Genomic DNA, 16,863 nt, shown 5'->3' with positions numbered 1-16,863 from the left:
CTTTCTTTTTTTTTAGATATTAGCAGTGTCGAGAAGAAGCTAGATTCCTGCTCTGTTTCTGTTTATCCATCTTTAAATCCTGATCATGAAACACTATCCCTACCTGAAAATATGCTGTCTCAGTTCGGAGTCGTTGCAAAGGTTAACAAAGATGGTGTTGTTGTATCGGGTGCAGATCTTATCTACAACTATGAACAGGTATGTTTAGTTGGTCTTTATCTATTATATGTCTGATTTTGTTCAACTTGATGTGACAAATACCCTGATTTTTTTCATTTTGTTTCTCAGATCCTTCGACAGATCCAATACACTAATCGTAAACCTGCTTACTACTTGAATCGTGTATTTAAGCTTATATGCTCAGAACTTAATGGCAGGTTCTTAAGTAATGAATATGTACAAACAGTAAGTATAACATAAACACTTGTTTTTAAATCAATCAAAGTAGTTCTTTCTGTTAAGTTATTGTATGTAACATGTTAAAAGTAATCAGGTGAAAGGAAATTGACACCCTCATTTCTCCTAGTTGACAGTAATTCACCCACGGATGACTGGCAGCAAGAGCACAGAGCAGCCTCATCTTGCTGACAAACACAACCATGAACACCTGGATGTGCATGAGAAGAAACCCAGCCATGACCATGCACCTCAGCCTGCCCATGCTCACGTTGACCGACACCATGTTGAGATGCACCCTGCCCAGGTGCTCTCTGAAGATCATTCCCTTATGGATGGTGTTCAAGCTGTCACTGGTGCAAGTAAGTACTGCATTGCATATTTGAAGTAATCTACTTTTTCCTTTGCTACATAAATCCTTGACCTTTACCTTATGGCGCTCTGACATTTCCAGGCCACGCAGTCACCATTATCATTGTCGTGTGTGTTGGATTTCTTCTCTTCATGATCATTCTGGGAGTGATTCGCATTCGTGCAGCGCATCATCGTGCAAATCAGGAAGAGATTGCTGACACAGAAATGGCATGGGATGACTCTGCCCTTACCATTACTGTAAACCCCATGGAAGTAAGTAGTATCTACAGATTTCTCAAATACCTACGTAACCTTTACATAAAATATGTTTTTAACTATGTTTAAAAATTTTTGAAATTTAGCAGATGAATGGTTCCTCACCCTCCAATGGTCAAGGACCAGCCTCTGCAGGTGGAAGAGTACGAGGGGAACATTGTGACGATGATGACTCATCTGATGACGGGTCTAGTTATCGAGACGATGACTTAGACTCAACAGATGAGGAAGAAGAAGAAGTTGAGTCAGGAAAGCACAAGGACTTGGAGTGGGATAACTCAACTCTCACCATTTAGAAGCTCAGTGCAATTGTCCAGGAGGGCTAGAACTTGAATTAAGCATCAGAAGGCAAAATGCCATGTCTGTTAATTCAAACACTGGGTTGCAAGAGCTGATACTTGTTTACACTATCTGTTCTCCTTCCTTTAAGATACTCTTGATGAGTCAAACATCATTTTCTGTATTGAGGAAGATTGTGACAGCTGTGTTTAGGCTGTGTATCTCTGCTGCTACAAATAACTCAGAGATAATTTGAGGCAGTAGAACGTACTTATGATTAAAACACTCCTTTAATTTTACACAGCTATCACAATCTCATTGTCTTTCAGTCTATAGGTATTAATATAAATATTTTTTTTTCCAATTCTTTTCAATTTTTTAATGAATTTGTGTGTGTGAGTAACGTAAGGGCATTGTGTTTGATAACTTCCCAAATGGAACTGGTCTTTGCTATATGCTGTCAGATGAAATTAATTTATGTCACTGTTTCATATAGTTTTTAAATCATAAAACACATATTTCAGTTTTAATTTTCTTCTCTACTGCTGATAATATGATAAGAGAATCATCTGTTATTCGTTTTTGTTCCATCTTGGTGTTGAAGAATAGTGTATGCAATCGTCATCATGCATGCACCTAGAGAGCTTTTTATTTACGTTCACCCACTCATGCTTACATCTTTTTCTTTCAAATATTTACTTTATCTTTGGCTTTGCCTAGTGCTAAATTTTGCATTCTTTATTCATGGTAGCTGCATAATGTTTTATTTTTTTATGAATCGAATCAAGATATATTTTGTAATGCTGATGAGACCCATATGGATGGGTTCAGTTGAGTCCTTGATTCCGCCCTAGAAAGTATTAAATGGTTTTTGTTGAACAAAGATATTTTAAGTGCCATAGGAAGGATATTTTTCTTTCACCAATCTCCCAGTGTTCATCATTAGGATTAAGTTAGCTTTTTGTGAGGAAAGTTGTACAAAGTAAGTGTAAGCAACTCTTCTTTGGCAACTGATATTTTGCATTTACAATAAAATTAATGATAATTTGTATTGTGCACACGAACTGTCAGTGAACTAAAAATGTCTTTAAACTAAAAATTTGGGTTTGCTTCTGTCTGCACAAGTACCTACTAGCTAAGCAGTGGTATGGTTGTACATGGTAATAGCATTGGGTGTATAATTTTATTTCTTGATGTGATTTTCTCAGAGTGCATATTTCCTCGGTTAAGTGTTAGGCTATTTCGCAGTTATCTTTCATGCAAATTTTCTTACCTTCCCATAGGAAGAGTCCTAGGCAAGGAGCAAATTACAAATGTTGACTTGCTTTATCCAGATGCCTATTTTCACTTGTACATGATACATTTGTTCCTAACTCTGGCACGTTCTTGCCTCAATAGTCTACCATCTATCATTTCATCTCTAACAGTATTGGTATTTGTGGGTGGGAATAGGTAGCTTCTTTGTATCATGAGCTGGCAATTTTCTCTCTCTTCTTTTGTGTTTTCTCGATGTATGCATATCATTCGTCTAATGTCTCTCACTCTTGTAGAGCTTTTCATTTGTTGTTTTCTTTCAATCGGAATGTAAAATAGTTTTTTATGACAATATTGAACTATATTCACAAATGAGGTGGTTGTACCACACTCAGTTATCCGATCCAATGCACCTGTCACCATACTCCCATTGCTGTAATGTGAGAATTTGTGAGTGAAAGAAATTAGCTAAGTGTGAGAAAGATGAATGCATGTGTATGATTGAATGAAATTACCCTAAGTTTTGTGGGTGGGGAGAAGTGATAAAGACCGTTGATTAATTGTTTCTTGGGAGCTTCTTCATTTTGTTTCTATTTTTTAAAAAAGGAATTACAAAGTGTGTTTGTACACTTATAGGCGCAATATGAGGAGTATATGTCATTCCTCTCCTCTTGCAGCGTTGTCTCAGCTGTCCATTGACTGAATGGCTTTGTCAAAAAACAGATGTCCTCTGAACGTCTTTTCTATCTTGGTCAGTGGAGTTACAAATAAATGGAAATAATGGAAAGAAAGGATAATAAATAGGTGGTGGAAATGTTGGTTACCATGGTGTGCTATGAAGGCCACTTTGAGCTGCTTCCCACTGACCTCACTTTGAACATTCCATCTTCTACCCTTGATTGACATAATATTGCATATTTTTTTAATAACCTTATCTGTTTTGGGGCTTTTCTTTTTGTATTATAACAATTTATTATAAGGTGGTGTTTTGATGTAGAGTAGTGTAGACGTGCTTCTTCACACTGACTCTGCACTTTGGTAGTGATTTAGCTCCTCTGTCCTTTGTTTTGTTGTCTTCCTATTGGTTTGTTGTTTACTTACCTCTTTTTTTAGTGGAGAGCACTTTTGTGCCCTTTTGAAATGTACTTAACTTTTATACTTTTTACTGAATCTCTCTTCTGTTGAATCTTTATGCATGTGTTTAAATTTATGAGATTTTGGAACCACAGCTTTTAAGAAATATTTAACCAGTGCTCCAAAAATATGAGGCTGGGTTTTGCCACAGAGAATGTGAGGTGTACAGAATGAATTCATTTAAAGATAAAGGATTTGGTTTAATTTTGAATATCGGATATTAACGGTACTCTTTCAGTAAGGCTAACTCATGACAGTTAACCTTACCTCAAACCATGGGTATTACCTTTTGCTTTCTGACGACTTACATATTGTTGACTTTGACTTACTCCTGGATGAATGCTTTCTGTCGAAGATTTCTTGCACTACTTCATGTAGTGTGTATTAATTAACTGTACTAAAGTACTAAATTAAGGTTTGGTTCCCTTTGTCGGGTAATTATTGTTGATGTGATGTTATAACTTTATATACTGCAGAAATTTATTGATTTTGTTTACTTAACCCTGTACAAAGCTTATTGATTCCCTACAAATTAGGTAACATGCTGATGCAGGCTTGACACTGTGGGCCTCACTCACCTCACAGCATGTTAATAATCTACCTTTGATACCATTTTAATTGACACTTTGTCATGATGTTGCGTCCATCCTTTCACCTGTAGACATTGAACATTCACTAGAGGACAGTTAGGTAAGCAGCGCCGCTACCATTACTGCCAAGTGTCTGAAATCATGTTAAATGTATTGTTAAGTTTTTCTGGCCCCTGTCTTTACTGAGGTGGAGCGAATGAATACAAAGAAATATTTGCTTCTAGAGATGCAGTTAATAGATGAACTACAGATTGTCACCCTTGTGCAGTAACCAGTAACTATTGTAATTGGTAATGAAATGGTCCAATACGTATGGTAACTGTTGTGGTAACTGTAAGAGGTAATGTGATCACGAAGAAAGACAGCAAATTTGATTCTTATTTCATCCATATAGTTGTAAGTCTTCTTATGAAACAAATGGACTGCTGAAAAAAAAATTAAATATTGCTTTGACTAGGTATAGTAGGTGTAATGTGTGATTGGCCTTCTTGTACTGTATTACCTGTTAATTTGGTCCTGCCAGCTTCAGTAAGTAATCAGTTTTTAAAATTGTTTTTTTTTGTTTGTTTGTTTGTTTGTTTATTTTTAAAAGGAAAAAACTCTAAAATTATCTGGCTGTAATTGTAGTGGCGCAATTTGGTGTAACTGCACTGATAAGCTACATAAATGTCCATGCCCTTTGTCCATGCATCTCTTGATGTGCAATGCAGTAGCACACATGCAGTATTTGTACTATGTATTGTAATGCAAGTATTCTAAGTAAGAGTCAATGTGGTAATTGAATTTTATGTCTTGGATACTCAAAACAACAATAATAATGATAGTGATGTATCACCTAATGTTGTTTAATAAAAAAAAATCCTACACCTTCAAATTTATATTTTATGTGTTCCCATCATCTATCATTCTTATCATTTAAGCAAAATATCAACGAGGGCGCTGGTCGTCTCTTAGCTCCTGCCCACAAGTACAAAATTTTTCCCAGCAATATGTACCGGGTGATTAGAGAAGACGCAGGTGCGGGCGGGTTTGCCTACTAGCGCTACTCGCTCTGCCCGTAAGACACCATGGTCCCTTAGTAGGCAAACCCGCCCGCTCCTGCGCCTTATCTCTGAATTACCCGGTACATAGGCATGACTCGCGCAGTGGAGGGTGGAGAATATGTTTTAAAAAACGCTTGTGGCGCCTGGGACTCATCGCCCAGGCCGCCTCGGTCCGTGTTTCACCTGCTCTTGAGAAGTCTACCATTTTCAACTCCATCTCAATCATTTCAAACTGCGCGGGTGAATCCACACACGGCCACCTGGATGGATGCTTAGAACCAAAACAAAAGAACAACCAACGGTTGTTTGTTATGTTTATGAGTCACTTCACTTCACAATCTTGACATTGTGTAGTCATTTTCTGTGTGTTTGAGTTTTATTTTGGTTTGACAGGGCATTTCCAATCCTCTGTAGGAAAATTTAAGTGAAATTACTTTATTTTGCTTGTAACTCGTACGGTTAAAGATGTTTTCAAGCGGTCCAAATTACACAAAGCTGAAAACTCATTTGAGGTTAGCTATAAACAGACTGAAGTTGTTGGAAAAAAAGAAAACTGAACTGGCTCAGAAGGCGCGGAAAGAAATAGCAGATTACCTGGCTGCAGGTAAAATTGAGCGAGCTAGAATCAGAGTTGAACATATCATCCGAGAAGATTACATTGTGGAAGCTTTTGAAGTGGTTGAAATGTACTGTGATCTTCTGTTGGCTCGTTTTGGACTTTTACAGCAAATGAAGTAAGATTAAGTACCTTCTGTTTTGTAACAGTTAATCCTTCAGAGTTTTAAGTTTTCTAATTCCCTCTCTCTCTATTTGCCCAACCCAGAACCTTAGATGAAGGCATTGCCGAAGCTATATCAAGCATATTATGGGTAGCACCTCGAATCCAGTCAGATATTCAAGAAATGTCAGTCATTACTGATCAACTTACAGCAAAATATGGCCGGCAGTATGTTGATGTAAGTTCCTTAAGCCGCTATAGTTTGCCTTTTGTTTTTACGACTGTCACCCATTTTATAATTTATTAAAAAATTTGTTTTTTATTCAGGCTTGCAGGGAAGATGCTGTAGGGTCAATATCTGAAAAGTTGAAGCACAAAATGAGTGTTCAGGCACCACCTAAGCTTCTTGTTGAGAAATATCTCATTGAAATTGCTAAGATGTACAATATAGAGTTCACTCCTGATCCACAGGCAAGTACATTTGATAACATTGTCTTGTTATCTAATCTAAAGCAACCTTAACATTTACAATGTGATCAAAATACTGTTGTTTTTACTCGTTCTTTACCATCCCACCATCGTCTTAAAAAGAACGAGTATTGTTCTCTGTGCAGTGTCACACCTTAACTGATTCCATTTTCATCTCAGAACACAGAATACCTACAAACATAACACTTGTACAATTTGAAACTGGAAAAGTTGGTGTTTCTACCAACTATGAACTATTTTCCGAGTCTAATAGTATTTTTTTAAGAACACTTAACAAAAAACCGATTTTAGTGCTAAGTCCCTAACCCAGCTTATTAGTCGACATTTTAATCTCAGAAGACACAACAGCTACAAACATAAAAGTAATACTATTCAGAATTAGGAACCTTGCTGTCACTTTTAACAATTACATTTTTTCATGTTTAATAGTATTATCTTGAGAACTCAACAAAAAATTTGACGGTTTTTATTCTATATTCTGAGATGAAGATACAATAATTTTAAGAACATTGTAAAAAACGGGTGTCCATTTTACCACAAAAGTAATTTTGTGCTTTCTTCTCCCTTGTTTTTTTATTGTCAGGTCATGAGAGAGGATGAGCCCCATGCTGGAGAAGATGTGCTCCTTTTGGATCTAGACCAAGACAAAAATAATCTGGGGGGTGGTGGAGTCCCTCAACCTGCCGGATTTGTTGGCTTCCCCCAACCACCAATGCTGCCATCTGATTTCCAGCCTTTTAACTACCCTGTGTGTTATTAGCTAATCATTGTTGCAAGATAACCTTTTTATTATAGCTTCCATCACTTAAGTAAGAATCTTTTTCCAATTGCAGACACCAAAACCATCAGCTGGTACAACAGGGGGATTTGTAGTTCCTCCCCCACTGCCTCAGCAGGCCCCAGCTTCTGACGCCAACGCAGCCATTGGAGGCTCCTCTTTTGATCCATCTGCTGCTCCATTTAATGTGAATCCTGCATCAATGTCATACAATATACCTCCCGGAGGTGATACTAGCAGCAACGTGAACAATATGCAGGTGTGAACGACTTGACATTACATTTGTGAATGTTGCATGAAAAAGCTTGTGTTTATTTTTAATTTGAAAAGAAAATATTGAGTTTGAGTGTGACGTAGTGCTTGTTTGAAGAGAAGCTATTCAAGTTTAGTTAGATATTTTTTTAAAAACTCACACATGCTAAAAGAATCTTTGTGGTAGTTCATATTTATGTAAGTAAGTTTTCTGTCAGTAAAGTGGCTTTTTAAACATAGATGTTGAACTCTGGTGAAGGTAATTGCTCTTCTAATGTTACACTTTACATTTCACGTTTCATTAATTAGCAGCCGTGCAACCCCTCCCCTAAAAGTCAACTTAAGGAAAAAAACAAAAAAACAGTAAATTTGGAAGTTTATATTTCTCAGAATGAATACCACACTTTACATCAAGTATTTTTAAAATTAATTTGCACCTGAATGGTAAATTTTAGCATTGTTTGTGTAGTGGAAGAGGAGTGCTGGAGAATTTTGATAGTATGCATGTTTTTCAGGATTCTCCTCCTCCATCTTTCCATAGCCTGTTTCCTCCAGATGTCAACAAAAACAAACAGGTATTCCTTGTTAGGTTAATCCTTTATTGGTGGATTTAGTCTTGTGAGGCATAACACCTCTGAAGCAAGCTGCCTCGTTTGAGTTGTCTCACCGTGAGGCTACATACTTGCCTCACAAGACTTAACCCACCATATAACTTTTAGGTTCACATTACAATATTAGTTTTAATATCTCTATCTATCTATCTTTTTAATTTACATTCAGCATGTGTCTTCTTTTGATTGGTTGAGCTTTTTCTAACCATGTTTTCAACCTCTTTATTTTAATTGTGGTGCATCGGTGATACTCTTTTACTGCTTTCCTCTTTGCTTAGATTGCATTTTAGTTGTGCTTTTTAGTTTCAGAAATTAAAATTTTTCCAGTTAATATTATTTTTTGTCAAATTTTCAATCCGATTTACATACTTTGATTATCTTAGGTACTTTGTATTCCTAAATTTGTGTATTTAGTTAAATCCTATTTCCTTGACAGAGCTCTGACCATCCAAAACCTGCGCCAAGATCCAAATTGTCTCCTGGTGATGATGTTAAGGCTTCACACAGCAGCGGGATGAATTTCCACTTGCCAGATCTTCCTTCAGTCCCCTCCAGCAGTTTTCCTCCTGATGAAGTTGATGGTCGATCTGGAGCTGATGACATTGACTTTGATGACCTAACAAAACGGTTTGAAGAGTTAAAGAAGAAAAAATAATTGTTTTACACAATTTCATTTGGCATGCCTCAAATTTTCAAGAATTTTTGAAAACATAATGATATGCATTTCAACCATGAGAGAGGAGCTTTCATGGTGCATTCATGTTACAACCATGTTATAACACTGTCGCCAGATTACTATTTTTCAAAGCTTGCTTTCCTTGCTTTGTTCAAAATTTTGAATCTTGTATGTGGATGGTTCTCTTATCAATGACACGTGTGACTTGTTTGCCAACTACTATCTATTCTGTATACTTCAGGGCAATATTTTTGTGATAAATATGTCAATGTTTTTAATTATCGGTAATATCCTTGAAAACGTAGTTAAATAATAATGCTATTTTATCAAGCTCAAGATGTAACTTTTATACTATATTGCTTGTGCTTGTGAGAAGGTATGGGATTTATTCTAGCAAATTATCCCCCTACAAAGTTTTATAGATTTATTTGTTGTTTGTAAATTTTTTATTACTACCCCATTTAGTTTAAATTATATTCAAATGTGCTCTCACAAAGGCTGTATCTTTTTTTTGAAGAAATATATCTTAAAATGTTATTAACTCGCTCTCGTTCTCTTTCACCCATTTTCTTTTAAAGTAACATTTTTTTTTGAAAGTTTTTTCCCTTTGTCTTTTGGGTGAAATTATGGGGAAAACGGGGGGGGGGGGTCAGGAAGAGCAAGAGTGGTAGGGGAAAGTAGATCGCTAGTCCTGGTAGGGACATAAACGCTGGGCAGGAGGTTGACACACGATGTGACACCGTGCTTAACGATCATGAAATCCACGTTGACGTATTTTACCGGGTGACGAGGCATTCCGTCTCTCCTATTAGACGTTCACGAAGGCTAATTCTATTCATGAGTCGTGGACATTACAGTACTTAAATGAAATAGAGGACGGCACGATTTTGCCTCCTTTCTTTGAATATTGAACAACAAGTTAAAGAGGTTTACCCAGATAAGAATTGGTGCCGTTTCCGACGCTCAGCGCAGCGTACAGCTGGCGTAGCAGACTACTTGCCCCTGGCCCAACTGCGTGAGCATTCGCTACGCTGGTCGCTGAGCGTAGAGACGACAAACTCTTGACTGGATATATCACTAAAGAATGCTCACGACGAGCACGAGCCGCCGCCCGTCGGTCTAAATACAGGAACGGGGGCCGACCAGAGGCACTAGCCAATGTCCCTTTGCAATCCAACGACATGCGCTTCGCCACCCTCTTCCTCGTCGTTGTCGTCCTGGCCGCGTGCCTGGTGGCCTGTGTTGATATCTGTGTAAGATTTATCTTTCTATGTTGGTAGCTCTGTTTGCATTCCCCGCTAAAATTGTTATTCTTGTTGTTCTTGATATTGTTTACCTGTCAAGTGGAGTTGAGTCTGAATGTCAGTCTTCGTGGAATCTCTGTAGTCGTTGTGTCGTTGTCAGTTGAAGTAAGAATAAACCGTCGTTGTTGAAGTCGAACCTCGTGTGATCTCTGGACAAGTCCCACACCAAACCTACAGCCTGGTGGTAAGAAAGACGCCTCTTATGGCTGCGAGCGAGACGTTCGCTGTTTCAAAGAGGCCTGCTTTGTTCACTGGACCAGTGCGAAACGAGGTCGGAAAATACCTGATCAATACTCTGAAGTCAGAGTTCGTGAACTTTCTGACAAAGTTAATTGAAGTTCGCGATCATCGGTCGAAGTTAATCGAGTTTACCGAAATACCTCACTGTAGTTCGCGAACTTCATCGAACTTTGGCCAAAGTTCATTGGAGATCACTTGAAATCTGTCGGAGTTCGCCGGAGCTCATATAGAAGTTAATTACTAAATTTACAGAAGTTTCAGCCCTATAACTGCTTTGTAGGCAAATCACAAAAATGATCACAAATCGTGTTTTAGAGCTCGTAGGCTGAGCGTCCCTCCACTGACCTCAGGACGTCCGAACCGACGTCCAAGCCCTGGTCGAGAGTCGAATTTGAATTGACTTGAATTGGACTGAAATAAAATACATGAATTAAATAGTTTTTGAATTGATTTGAATAATCGTTATCTACTGAATTAGCGTGGATTGACTTGAATTTACTTGGATTCGCTTGGATTGAATTGATGGAATTGTTTTCTGAGTGAATGGGAATTATTTCTGAATTATGTTAAATTAAATTCAATTGGTTTGAATTAGTTTGAATTGGGCAGAATTCAGGGGGTCGCGAGGGACTCACGCTCCCCTGCAGCACACTGCATGTAACGGGAGCTCAGCGCCTGCGAGGCTCAGGGTAGGCCACACTGCAGTGCGCGCATGCACTGCAGGCGAGACGTTGCCTACCTATCAGGCGCTATGAGAGCTTTGCAGGTTTGTAACGGCGAAAAAACGGGGCAATGACGGACGTAGTTTCTGGACGATCGCTAAGGCGTCATTGTTAGTGGGTGCGGATAGGCAAAGCCACCCGGAACCCTGCAGGAGGGTAGTATACCCATTCGCGGGTAGGTTGCGCCCCCGGGGGCCCCACAGGGGCCCGGACTGCCTGGCGGGGCCCGCCGCGAACTGCGCTGGCGGCAGCGGGCCCGCGCGGGGCCCCGGGCAGCTCGTGGAGCAGCGCTACGGCGGCGCGGCCCGTGGGCCCGGCACAGCCGCGGCACAGCCGGCAGTCGCCGTCCCGCCTCCGCCTCGCCACCGCGCCGTCGTGTCCGCCAGGCGAGTCCGCTCCGGGTCGCGAACGCTCAACCCGACTGGCGCTGGCACCGGCCGGCGCAAGGAGCACGCGTGCCTTCCCCCTGGAGGCCCTGGACATGGAGTCCTGGCCGTGACAGCGCTCTTCGCGTGCGCCCGGCACCCGCGAGCGAGCGAAGGAAGGCCTACGAACGAGCCCGACACGCCAAGGCCGCCGTCACGGGCCGCGGGGCCTCGCGGGTGACATCTCGCCGCGTGCGGGTGCGCGAGAGAGCAGGGTGCTCCGCTGTGATCTTGTGATGCCACCCCTGCCGTGCCGCCATGGCACCCCTCGGAGTGACCTGAGCTGGCGGCCGTGTGTGTGATTTGCGCCATTCTCCTGACGTTTTGGTGCGTTGTGGTACCCGAACGGAAGGTGCCCTGCAGCGCGGCGCGCCAGGGGGAAGACCCTCCTCGCCGTCCTGTCCCGCCCCACCCTCCGGCCCCTCGCAACCCCAGTGAAGGGGTTGGCTTGCTAACTTGCTTGGCTTCAATTGTAGCGCTGGGGTTGGCGCCCGAGTGTGCGAGTGTGTATGTGTGTGCAAAGCTGTGTGTTAAAACCGCTATTTTTCCGTTTTCGGAGAGAGTGTGACTCTTTTTGTGACGTCTGTCTGTGTGAGTGCAAAACAGCCAAGCCTGTTCTTCGATTTGTGCCAATTGGATTACGACCTGCAGAGCTTCGCTTACAACGAACTGCCCGGGGAACACTCACAAGGTAAGCTGTGCAAATTAAAAAAATACTGTTGTTTTTTTTTTGCGTAATTTTTCCTCTGGATCTTGATAGATAGGATGGCTCCCCCTGTGGTCCCTATACTGCTTCTAATACCAGTATATTCGGTATTAAATACCAAAGAGAAGAAAAAGTTTCGCGGTCGTATACTGACGTCAGAGTTGGTGTGTTTTCGAGGCGGTGGTTCGTGTTGTGCGAGGCTTGTTTCGGAGGCCTGTCGGGTCGGGCCCGTCGGCTAGACAGGTGATCTAGTGTGCGTTAGAGATAGAGAGCGTGCCGACGTCTGTGTTGTGTATGAACGCGTGTATGTGTGTGTATGTGTGTGTGTGTAAGAGAGGGGGAGAGACAGGAGCCGGTAGCCCGCGAGCGTAAGGCTTCAGGCGCCGCGCCTCGCCCCCCGGCGTGGCCCAGCCCCACGGTGTTTCACTTGGCGGCAGGCAGGAGGGCCGGGCAGGGCATGCGCCTCGGCATGCGCGTTGTGCGGCCGCCCGCCTCTCGGCCCTTACACTGTGTAGCACGGCCCTCTCGATGTTCGCGCCCGTCCGTTTGTTTTGGCGGAGAGTGTCCCCGGCGGCACGGCGTGGCGTGCACGTGAGAGTACCGGTGTAAGGGTACGTGCAGTCTGAGTCCGCGGGGCTAGCGGGTACCCGCGGGGCATGCGGCTGCAGGGCATGCTGCTGCAGGGCAGGCGGCTGCAGGGCAGAGGCTGCTGCAGGGCAGGCGGCTGCAGGGCAGAGGCTGCTGCAGGGCAGGCGGCTGCAGGACAGAGGCTGCTGCAGGGCAGGCGGCTGCAGGACAGAGGCTGCTGCAGGGCAGGCGGCTGCAGGACAGAGGCTGCTGCAGGGCAGGCTGCTGCAGGACGTATTTCTTAAGCTTAAGTTAGACTGACCATGCAGGCGTGCAGGCGGGTTGGCCTATAGTCTCTGGCTCTGGGCGTCTCTACGTGTAGGCAACTTTGCCTGTCCGCGCGCATGCGTCACTAACTGGAGTAGGCGGGGCACACCATCCACCTAGTATCTCCAGAACGCGTGTTTTGACACGGTTATGTACGGTCGCCGGTCCGCGCGGTCCACGCTTTGCGTCGAGCGGGAAGGCACTCCCTTAACGAGGCTCTCTTGGTCTTCACGCCGCCACGCCGCCGCCGTGGGACCGAACATAAGGGCAACCCTCGTCGCATCGTGCTCACGGGCTGGACACCACGCTGCAGGGTGTCCCGGGCCCGAGCTGGCCGCTGGCCTGGCCTAGGCAGCCGCACCCCGCCCCGCCCCACCCCGCCCCGCGCTCCTCTGCGCCCCACCATGTCCCCCTGTCTGCCCTGCCCGGCCCGCGGTCTCGCTCGTCGATGTCGTGTTCTGACTGGGTTCGCGGCTCGGTGTCCATATGCCCCGTGAGAACGTTGCCCCCCCCCCCCTCCCTCTTTCCGCGGTCCACACACAGTCGCCAGCCCGGCCCCAGCTCCAACCGCGCTAGACGGCCGAGTACGGAGCTGCTGCTGCGAGCCGCCCGCTCGCAGCCGCTCGGCTCGGAGACAATTGCTTGAAACGGGACGACAGGACTCAAGCGGTATCCACTCTCTACTCGTCGTAGGAGTGCGTGCAGCGCGGCGGCCCGCGGCCTGGCCCGCCCGGCGTGGCGCTGCGTAGCACTCCGCGTAGCTCTAGCGTAGCACTAGCGTAGCACGACGTGTCCAGCCCATGAACCTGACCCCATTGGCCAAAGTAGGGGGAAAGAATGTAGGAGAGAGACAGAGAGAGAGAGAGAAGGGAAAGAAGGATGAAAGGGTTTGTGTTGCGATGGTCTCGCTAGCTGCCCCCCCCCCATTCTCTTTCTCCCTCTCGGTAGGATTTTGCCGCGCCGCTTTCAAAATGATTGTTTCAGCGGTGGCGAGGGAAAGGACAAAGGCCCGCAGTGGTATAGGCGAGGGGCCGCCGTGGGCTCTCTTCTGGGCCATACGCCGATACGCGGCCGGCGCGGCCACATAGCCACAGGGCGTGCCTCCCCCGCCCCGCCCCGCCCCGCCCCGCCACGAGTTAGCCGTCCGTTTGGCTACTGGCTGCCTCTCTGTAGGAGCCCGGGGCCCTGCTCGCCCTGCTCCAGCTCTGCGCTGCCGCTCCGCTCTGCCCTGTCCTTGTCCGTCCCGTCGTTTGGCGAGCATCCGGTGACCGTAATGCCAAGATTAAGACCCCTCTCGCTCGCCGGGCTGGCTGGGCTGGGCTGAGGCCGTTCGCAGGGTGCTTGCTGAGGATGAGTCCAGCTCGGCCGGGGGCCGGCGACTGCGATTGCTCATGTGTCTATCCAATTAAATGAAGTCAAGTCCTCCGTCCGCCTCCTCTCCCCTTCGCCCTCCCTCCGCTCGTCCCCTCTCAGCCGGCGATAGCCGGCCAGCGCAGCCGCGCCCTCCAGACATTTGAGTTGACTCAGTACCAATTTGCTTTGTGGCCCGGAAGGGGGCCAGAGCAGACGGCCGGGCTGGACAGACGGCACACTCTTAACATCTTACATTTTTGTTTTACGACCGGAATTACTATTCTGTGCGACTTGGGGGGAGGGGGGGGGGCAATCCTGCCGTGCATGATGAGTCTCTTTGCGAAAGACGTTAAGGCACTGTCGCACAACGTTCGCTTTTCTTTGAGTGTCGTTTTCTTTTTTCTTGAGCGCGTGCGGGAGCGTCTGCTGACTAGGCGGCGGCCGCTCCTTGCAGCGCAGGCGTGTGCGGCGGGTGGCCTGCCCTGCACCGGCCGCAGGGGCTGACCACCGCCATCCTCGGCGCCTTTCCTGAGCAGTGCGAAGTGCGAGTGACGTGAAAAAAGAAAGAAAGGTATTTTCCTTTCTTTCTTTTTTATTTTTTAATTCCAAGTCTTAGGGAGTCAGCTGGCAGGACTCGTCAGGGCCACCGGACCCCCGACCCGCAGTCCTCAACTCGAAGCGCGATTATGCCATGGCCGGACCGAAATCAAATTCTCCTCGGAGTCTGGCCGCGACCGGACTAATCTGATATGTGGCCGTCCGCTCGCGCGCGCGCCCCTGTGTGTGTGTGTGTGTGCATGCGTGTGCGTGTGTGTGTGTGTGTGTGTGTGTGCATGCGTGTGCGTGTGTCGCCCCGACCCCGCTCTGCCTGCCCTGCTTTCAACTCGGATCGACTCCGTTGTGCTCACGCCGGACACGCGCCTTTGCAGTTGCGCGCCGAGCCGAGCCGAGCAGAACCGCGGTCGGTATCGGCGCTGCCCGGCTGGTCGAGCCGGCGCATGGACTTTACTTGTCGTCCCCCGGCGGGCCGACACAACCGCCCGTGGAAAGCACATGGCTTCACCCCGCCCCGTCCCGCGCGCCCCCTCCCCCCTGCCGCGAATGGAAGGGACTATAATTTGTTGACACGGGGACAATGGCTATGCCGTGACATGTGTGTGTGTGTGTGTGTGTGTGTGTGTGCAGGACAGCGCTTTTGCAGCAGTACTTTGTAAGTCGTGTGTCTACACGCTCGAGATGAGTTTGGACGGAGAGTTTATGCCCATTCCAGTGCATGTGTGATGCAGGACCGACTCTGGCTCCGCTCTCCCCCCCCCCCTCTCCCTGTCACCCTCTCTTCCTTACTATGTTCTGTGTTGCACAAACAAATCTCGCTCTCACCGTCACCGTTCCCTTAGTGCGCTAGGCGATGCCTTTGTTTTTTATTTGGCATTTTCCTCGTAGTGTTCTCCCTGAGGAGGACGAGGGGGGCCTCTTCGCAGACGTCGCCTCGTGCGAGCGGCGGTGGGGCTCAGCTTGGGGCTACAACACACATGAGTGCGTTCACACACACACACACACACACACACACACACACACACCAGCGGCATGTGCTGTAAAAATAGAGCCGCCGGCTCGCACATCGAGAGCCATCACTCTCCTTTGAGCATTGCACTCCGCGAGGTCCGCCGCCGCCATGTTGGGGGGGAGGGGGAGGAGGGGAGGGAGAAGCGGAGGGGGAAGATACACAGTGCATATCGCTGGGCTGGACACGAGGACGAATCATCCTCAAAATAAAAGTGAACGTGACGACAAACATTCTAGGAAGCCCTGACGTTCATTTTTTTTTTTGCCCTGGTTGCACAAAAGAGATGAAGAGTTCCAATCGGATGAATGAGTGGATGGCGGGTGATGTGGTCGGGGCCCCCGAGCGGTGGGACCGCGGTGGGACGCCCGGCTGGCACCGCAGCCGCAGCACCCGGCTCCGGGCTCTTCCGTCGCCGACCGGTGCAGAATCCCCCCCCCCCTCTCCTCTCTACTCCTCTCTCGCTCCGTCGGGGTCCGCGGCATGGGAAATGAATATTTCAACGCGGCCAGAGGATCTACGGTTCGAGTGGTTCCATTCGATTCGGCTAAAACTTTGGCAATGCGCTTTTGCTACGGGCGGTCGCCGCGGCCGGTCCGCGCGGGAAAAAATTATGGGAGTTGAGTTGTTGAGTATTGGCGCGCAATATGCGGGTTCACGGCGGCCGGTCCCCCTCCCCCACCCACTCCACCCACACACACCGTCTCCTACCCTTTCCCCTGCTTCTCGGCCTCGAATCGCCACCTCAAAGGCTAGAAGGCTAAATATAGACCCTATTTGATTTCTCGCGTAATGCGTGTAGGGG

General features: G+C 46.2%; 2 protein-coding genes and 1 long non-coding RNA gene across 5 annotated transcripts in view; all 3 read left to right on the top strand.

Moving 5' to 3' along the window:
• The window catches only part of LOC113202229 (calsyntenin-1-like), a 27,990-nt gene extending 22,833 nt beyond the window's left edge, over positions 1–5,157 (top strand). Inside the window, exons 12-16 of the mRNA XM_052270784.1 lie at positions 17–198; positions 289–405; positions 527–758; positions 851–1,023; positions 1,113–5,157. Coding sequence (XP_052126744.1) covers positions 17–198; positions 289–405; positions 527–758; positions 851–1,023; positions 1,113–1,322 — 914 coding nt within the window. The 3' untranslated portion in view covers positions 1,323–5,157. The remainder of the gene's footprint in view (positions 1–16; positions 199–288; positions 406–526; positions 759–850; positions 1,024–1,112) is intronic.
• A 460-nt stretch (positions 5,158–5,617) lies between these two features.
• On the top strand, positions 5,618–9,391 carry LOC113212686 (IST1 homolog). 3 transcript variants are annotated; one of them, XM_026431485.2, is made up of 7 exons: positions 5,618–6,060; positions 6,150–6,282; positions 6,372–6,515; positions 7,117–7,281; positions 7,367–7,570; positions 8,079–8,138; positions 8,611–9,391. In XM_026431485.2, exons 1-7 carry the CDS (start codon positions 5,792–5,794, stop codon positions 8,827–8,829), a joined length of 1,194 nt encoding a protein of 397 aa, XP_026287270.1. In that variant the 5' UTR covers positions 5,618–5,791; the 3' UTR covers positions 8,830–9,391. The 3 variants fall into 3 exon arrangements, with proteins under 3 accessions (XP_026287270.1, XP_026287272.1, XP_026287271.1); XM_026431487.2 differs by having other exon boundaries at positions 8,063–8,138; positions 8,611–8,760; XM_026431486.1 differs by lacking the exon at positions 8,079–8,138.
• Positions 9,392–11,436: 2,045 nt separating this feature from the next.
• The window catches only part of LOC127750131 (uncharacterized), a 37,560-nt gene continuing 32,133 nt past the window's right edge, over positions 11,437–16,863 (top strand). Inside the window, exon 1 of the long non-coding RNA XR_008011526.1 lies at positions 11,437–12,232. This is a non-coding gene — a long non-coding RNA (uncharacterized LOC127750131). The remainder of the gene's footprint in view (positions 12,233–16,863) is intronic.

The sequence above is a fragment of the Frankliniella occidentalis genome, unplaced genomic scaffold (genome assembly GCF_000697945.3).
Source record: "Frankliniella occidentalis isolate FOCC.00 unplaced genomic scaffold, Focc_3.1 Scaffold138, whole genome shotgun sequence".
In the NCBI taxonomy this organism is placed as follows: Eukaryota; Metazoa; Arthropoda; class Insecta; order Thysanoptera; family Thripidae; genus Frankliniella; species Frankliniella occidentalis.
This window is presented reverse-complemented; position numbering and strand designations above follow the sequence as displayed.